At 42.7% G+C, this 6,564-nt stretch overlaps 3 protein-coding genes across 11 annotated transcripts in view; 2 read left to right on the forward strand and 1 right to left on the reverse strand.

Annotated features, from left to right (window-relative positions):
• The first annotated feature begins 100 nt into the window (after positions 1 to 100).
• Positions 101 to 6,564, forward strand: part of DRC9 (dynein regulatory complex subunit 9) — a 93,784-nt gene continuing 87,320 nt past the window's right edge. For 6 of the 9 annotated variants that reach the window (XM_077767643.1, XM_077767648.1, XM_077767652.1 and 3 more), the window contains exon 1: positions 3,431 to 3,593. The gene's annotated coding sequence lies outside the window, so the exon portion shown is untranslated. Of the gene's footprint in view, positions 293 to 3,430; positions 3,698 to 3,898; positions 3,944 to 6,564 lie in introns of those variants that run through there. The other 3 variants (XM_077767646.1, XM_077767644.1, XM_077767647.1) reach the window with 3 other exon arrangements.
• On the reverse strand, positions 789 to 3,012 carry RPL35A (ribosomal protein L35a). Its single transcript, XM_077767656.1, has 4 exons — positions 2,820 to 3,012; positions 2,322 to 2,366; positions 1,967 to 2,119; positions 789 to 1,011 (listed from the first exon to the last, which is right to left on the reverse strand). Exons 2-4 carry the CDS (start codon positions 2,330 to 2,332, stop codon positions 804 to 806), a joined length of 372 nt encoding a protein of 123 aa, XP_077623782.1. The 5' UTR covers positions 2,333 to 2,366; positions 2,820 to 3,012; the 3' UTR covers positions 789 to 803.
• LOC144234411 (large ribosomal subunit protein eL37-like) lies at positions 6,207 to 6,527 on the forward strand. The gene has a single exon (XM_077767746.1). It carries the CDS (start codon positions 6,207 to 6,209, stop codon positions 6,525 to 6,527), a length of 321 nt encoding a protein of 106 aa, XP_077623872.1.

Here is a 6,564-nt window from a genome sequence, read left to right on the forward strand (position 1 = left end):
AGCACTGAGATCAATAAACATGAGCATCGGTTTTCTTTTTTAAATATTTTTATTTATTTATTTATTTATTTATTTCTAGCAGAGAAAGAGAGACAGAGACAGCGTGAGCAAGGGAAGGTCAGAGAGAGAGGGAGACACAGACTCTGAAATAGGCTCCAGGCTCTGAGCTGGCAGTCAGCAGAGCCCAACACGGGGGGGCTTGAAGCCACGAACCGCGAGACCATGACCTAAGCGAAAGTCGGACGCTTAACCGACTAAGCCACCCAGGCGCCCCAGAGCATCGGTTTTCCTTGTAAGTAATAACAACTATTTTCTACATTTTTAATAAATGTTTATTTTTGAGGAAGAGGCAGAGCAAAAGCAGGAAAGAGGCAGAGAGAGAGGGAGACAGAATCCAAAGCAGGCTCCAGGCTCTGAGTGGTCAGCACAGAGCCTGAAAGAGGGCTCAAATGGTGAGATCATGTCCCAAGCTAAAGTTGGTGCTTAACTGAGCCACCCAGGCACCCCTGTAACACCTATTCCACCAAGACTGTCACATAAGCATCGACTTTCTACTATAAAATACTATTCTAATAAGACTGTCCTGATAAAAAGATGGAAATATTATGAATTATGCCAGGAAAAGGTGAATTTTTCTAACCTTCACTTGTATCCAATAAATCTTTGCTGCCAGAAAATTGTTCATTTAAATACTATCCCCAACCCCTACAGCTTTAGCAAAATCTGAAACCTAGACGTGACCGACTCTAACACGCTGCCTCTACTTTCCCTCTAATGCCAAGAATCTGATGTTCATAATACATCTACACAATAGCTGTTGATTTTGCAGCACCATCCACTGGTAACACTTTAATAATTGTACTTACCACACGGATTCTGTGGCCAATGGCTTTAGCAGGAAGGTTGCTTCGGAATTTTGCACGAACCATGCCACTGTTTCCATGAGCACGAGTTACTTTTCCCCAGATTACTCTGGTTTTATTCGGTTTGCCACCAGGAGTCACTGTGTTGCTGATATTAAAACGGGAGAAGAGAGAGGAGAAAGATGCAACCAGTCAAATGTGATACAAATTCAGGATCAACTCTTGACCAGGGGCTCACAAAGGTCACCTGAGAAACTTAAAAAAGTCTGGGGCATCATTCATGCAACAAGTCAAGTACCTACTATATGCCAGCCACTTTTATAAGATGTTTGTGTGTCTGGAGAGGGAGAAACTTCTTTGGTAATTTTAAATAGCCAGGAAAGGCCTCACTGAGAAAATAACACTGAACAAAGACTGGAAGGTAAGAATAGCCTGTGTTAACCTGAGGAAGCTGTGTTCCCTGGCTTGTGGAAAAGCAGAAGGTATGGAATGAATCCTAGCTAGGTTAAGAGTAGAACTAGGGAACCCTGAGTGAAGCCTCCTTCATGACCTTTGCTTTCACTAAATGAGACAGGGAGCAATATACGGATGACCTTAATTATAAAGGATCAGTTGCAGGAAGGAAAGGGGGAGGGGGCAAAGATGAAAGCCATGTCCCCACAGACTTCAAATGGTGTGAAATGAGTTTAAGAATCAATCCTTAGGGTGCAATCTCACGGTTCATGGGTTCAGGCCCAGCGACCGGCTTACAGCTCAGAACCTGCTTCAGATTCTGTTGTCTCCCTCTCTTGCCCCTCCCCTGCTCATGCTGTCTCTCTCTCAAAAATAAACATTAAAAAAAAAAAAAAGCCTAATATAAGGGGCTGGTTCCTTCCTTGAAACAATTAACAGCTGTAATTTTCCTAAGTGCAGAAGATTCCTAAATCCAATACTACCTAGACAAGTAACATCCTTCTATAACCTCCAGTGAAGATCATCAAAGATCCAAAGTGGAAAAAAAGTACCAACTACTTTACCAACATTTTTTATTAAGTCTTCTTTGAACAAGAAAACAAGACAATTCTTAATTAAAAATTTTAAAGGCATTAATATTATAAACTTACTTCTTTGCTTTGTACACATAAGCACATCTCTTGCCTAGATAGAACTCAGTTTCATCTCGGGCATAAACACCTTCAATTTTAAGAAGAGCTGTGTGCTCCCTCTGGTTCCTGAGACCCCGTTTATAGCCAGCAAAAATGGCTTTGGACCACAACCTAAAACAAAATATAGAGTAACAAGTTGTTAAAAGATCTCATTTCACTTCAGTCGTAAGGTCTGGCTTGTAATGAACCCTACTTAAAAGCTACCTATCAGTAAACATCTAGTTTTCTCCCATTAGTCTTAAGCTCACGTTCATCTTCACGCTTAATAGACAAAAAAATACAAATACAAAGCAATTAAATTTAAAACTTGTACCTTCCAGACATATTTGTCGTTTCAGGAGTCCTGTTCCCAGCAGGCCTTAAACAAACAAACAACCAGTTTAAAATCTTGCAAAACACGTTTTCCACCCAGTCCCCTCTCGTTTCTTAAACTGGTCAAACAAATCCCCTTTTTGCTCGGCATATCATGTTACGAGTATGGGGTAACGTAAGGATACCATGAACTCTACTAGAAGCAGTCGGGCAAGACTTCCCAGCTTCAGACAATGGCTGATAACGGAGCAAACTCCAAAACGAGGACCAAAACGAAAGTGCCAAGATTCTAGAGTGAAAGAAATAGCTCCCAGAAACTCCGAAAGGGAGCCCTAAAAAATATTCATGCCACGATCAGTAGAAAAAAAAAGATCGAGGAAGCAGAGAAACACACAGAAAGTAAAACTAAAGCACTGAATGGGAAAGAAAAGCTGAGCAAACGGGAGACTGTAGACAAAACCTGGGTTGGGGTGGTAACAAACAGAAAAAGAACTCATACTAAAGGAGCCACTGCCTCAAACGGGGGGAATCTCAAGCGGACAAAGTGCATCTATTACTCCGCTAAGGCCCAGAGAGCAACAGATGACGGGAAGGCGCGTTTTCCGGGCGTCCGGGGACCAGCACCATCAATCCCACATCTCCTCAATCCTGTCTTCCCTGCTGCTGGAATCCACAGAAATCACTGGCTGGCAAGGTCTCCGAGCCGCACCAGTGTCTTGCCGAGGCATACTGTTCAGCTCACCCCACTTATTTGCACCCAAAGTTCAACAGCCGGAGCCCCGCTCACCTCCACGGGTTCAAAGATGGCGGAAAGAGAAAGGCGAGGCCCCACCGCGTGGCCTTATGGGATAAACACTTCTCCTCCCCGCCCTCAGTTTAGGCATCTTCCGCGACCGCCAAAAAAAAAAATAAATAAAGGCCTCAGTAATTGCCTTCTGACGGAAACAAACCGCATTCACGAGAACTCTTACAATTCTTTCCCTCTATCATTTTGTCTTGTAAGCTACAATATATATTATCTTGAAACAGAGTAAGGCACGATGGTAGCCAGCTAGAGGAGGAGAAAAAAAGGTCCCCTGAGGTTTAGCGTTGCCAGAGAAACACCATAGCTTGGTTCCTTAGGTGGAAAAAGTGAAGCTGGTCTGGAGGAAATCTACCCACCTCCGGTACCCCAGATTTGATTCGCCAACTTGGGGGTATCATTCCGGAAAGGAGTAGGGTAAACGGAGCTTCTTGGATCCTAAAGTGGAAGAGAAAAGCCAGGAATACGAAGGCAGGAACTCTTTACGTTGTCCCCCCTTACTCTTTTTCTCGTACTCCTTTATCTCTGAAGAAATGACCTAAGTTTTTGCCCGCATCCTTCGTTTTGACAACAGAGTGAGTAGGACTGCCCAGAAAAGGCCTTATTGCGTTTTACGGAGAGCTCATTCAGCTGTCAAACCCGTGGGGCACCCAGCACCGTGCCCACACGAGTTGGGTCTTCAGAGGTTTACACTGCCTAATTATTGCACATTTACTTGGATTTCTCTGTGGATGACATTCGTTTATTCAACAGTTGATTGAAGGACTACCGTGTACCAAGTTTTGTTGCCTCGGAGATTACATCAGTAAACAAAACTACAGGTCTCAACCCCCGTAGAGCTTACGTCCTAGAGAGAGAGCAAGGCAGTAAGCAAGTAAAATATATGGCACATTAGAAGCCAATGTGAGAAAATTTCTCTATGGAGGAAAAAAATTAAGCAGGGAGGCCAGTGTAAAGAAGGCTTTTACTCTGAGAAGATAAACCATTTGAGGGCTCTATAATAAGGAGTGACTCAATTAGACTTAACATTTTAACACGGTTACTCTGTTGAGACTGAAGGGAAGCAAGGGCACCAGCAGGGAGAACAACCAGGCTACTGTGATGATCCTGATAGGTTATGTCATGTAGACAGGAGTGATAAGTACTGAAATACTGAATATATATATATATTTTTTAATATATTTTAAATGTAGCACTGACAGGGTTTGCTGATGGGTAAGGAATGAGAGAGAAAAGGATGACTCCAAATTTTTATAAAATAGATATCTATAAGTCATATTTAAAATCAGATTCTTTCTTAAATATGATACATACGATACGGTACATACGATAGAATGTATGTACCTTATAATTCACTCCATCCATCCAGTTTTCTTTATCCCAGAAATACTACAGTCCTACCATTAGGCATATTAGAAATCTAAGTGTAAATAGTCCTGGGAGGAATAACACATTAAATGTTGGTTCATTTCCTTGTTCATTCATTTCCTCTACAAATACTTATTGAGCACAGGGCCTGAAACAGGCTATAATAGTGAGTGTCCTTACCCTGGTTCCTGCTTTCATGACACTTAACAGTCCAGTGGTGAGGAATGACAACATTACAGATTGTGAAGACAGCTCTACAGGAAAATAAGAGTGCAGTGGGCACTAGAACAGGGGAATCCTGATCCAGACTGATGTCACTTGCAGAAGGCATTTTTCAAACTGCACCTGATGGCCCAGTAGTGTATTGTGATTATAACACTTTTTATGCAGAGGCACCTGGTTGGCTCAGTTAGTAGAGCACGTGACTTTAATGTTTATTTTGTTTTTAAGTGAGAGAGCACACAAGAGCATGTGAGTTGGAGGGGGTGCAGAGAGAAGGAGACACAGAATCTGAAGCAGGCTCTAGGCTCTGAGCTGTCAGCACAGAGCCCATCACAGAGCTTGAACTCATGAACTTGTGAGATCATGACCTGAGCCAAAGTGAGACGCTTAACCAACTGAACAACCCAGGCATCCCTAGACATTGGGACTCTTGATCTCAAGGTTGTGAGTTCAAGCTGCATGTTGGGTATATAGATTACCTGAAAGTAATAAGTAAAATACTTTTTACATGAAATATGACAGAATCAGAAGTATCAGAATGTATAACACATGTTAAGGGTAAATGTTTTTATGAAATTTTTGTTTTAGCTATTTGCACATGTATATATATTTTGTATACTTGTGTGTGTGTGTGTGTGTGTGTGTGTGTGTGTATACACACATAGATCATTGCATCAGTCAGTATTGCCCTGGATGGAAACAATAATAGTGTTCAGAATGTAATAAAAGGTCTACTTACAAAAATGTTGGCAGAAGTGAAACTATAAGGGATGATTTTAGTCTCCAGGGACATGGAGCAGAAATAGTTACCTAAGCCCCCAAGAGAGGGCAATATGGAGATGATTGCTTGACAGGTGCTATGGTCTCTGATAGAGAAACAGCCAACCAATGGTGATCTGGCAGGGAGGGAACTGGGAAGATAAACATTTGATCTCACTCCTACACTTAGAGTCTCTGTGGAATCTCCTGTTAATGCACTCCATATGGTCAGCCTCTCAGACACAGAAAAATGGTGCAGATTGGATTTAGAGCAAATGACAGATACCCGGCAAAATGCCGCTGATTTAAGCTGGTATCTGATCCATCAGTGGGACTTTATGAAGTGAAGAGGTGAGGGGAAAAGTGGTTCAAATAGAAGGAATAGGGGCGCCTGGCTGGCTTAGTTGGTTAAGTGTCTGACTTCGGCTCAGGTCATGATCTCACGGTTTGTGGGTTTGAGCCCCGTGTCCTGCTCTATGCTGACAGTTCAGAGCCTGGAGCCTGCTTTGGATTCTGTGTCTCCCTCCCTCTCTGCCCCTCCCCTACTTGCACTCTGTGCCTCTCTCTCTCTCAAAAATAAATAAACATTAAAAAAATTAAATCTTAGCGTGTGCAAAGATCTGAGTTGGAAGGTGCTGTGATTCCATGGAAGAACTAAAAGAAGCCCATCAAGGCTGGAGCCCTGAGAACAAGAAAAAGACAGTGCCGCTCTTTGGTCTCAGTTGTGGAAACAAGATGATGAAGGGGACGTCATCATTTGGAAAGCATTGCAATAAGACACACACATTGTGCCACCGCTATAGCTCTAAGGCCTACCACCTGCAGAAGTTAACCTGTGGCAAATGTGGCTATCTTGCCAAATGGAAGAGAAAGTATAACTGGAGTGCCAAGGTTAAAAGATGGAATACCACTAGGACCAGTCAAATAAGACCCCTAAAAATTATATACTGCAGATTCAGGCATGGGTTCCGTGAAGGAACAACACCTAAACCCAAGAGGGCAGCTATTGCAGCATCCAGTTCATCTGAAAGATTTCAACGATTAGTCACAAGATAAATGTTCTGGTTTAAAAAAGGGGGGGGGGGGCGGTGCC

This window comes from Crocuta crocuta, unplaced genomic scaffold, assembly GCF_008692635.1.
Source record: "Crocuta crocuta isolate KB4526 unplaced genomic scaffold, BGI_CrCroc_1.0 scaffold45, whole genome shotgun sequence".
Classification (NCBI taxonomy): domain Eukaryota; kingdom Metazoa; phylum Chordata; class Mammalia; order Carnivora; family Hyaenidae; genus Crocuta; species Crocuta crocuta.

Bases quoted from the DNA above. Each gene is read 5' to 3' on its own strand.
- RPL35A (XM_077767656.1), bottom strand. The intron at 1,012-1,966 runs GTAAGTTTATAA...TTTTAATATCAG, and splicing joins TATGTGTACAAAGCAAAGAA to CAACACAGTGACTCCTGGTG.
- LOC144234411 (XM_077767746.1), top strand. From the start codon at position 6,207: ATGATGAAGGGGACGTCATCATTTGGAAAGCATTGCAATAAGACACAC.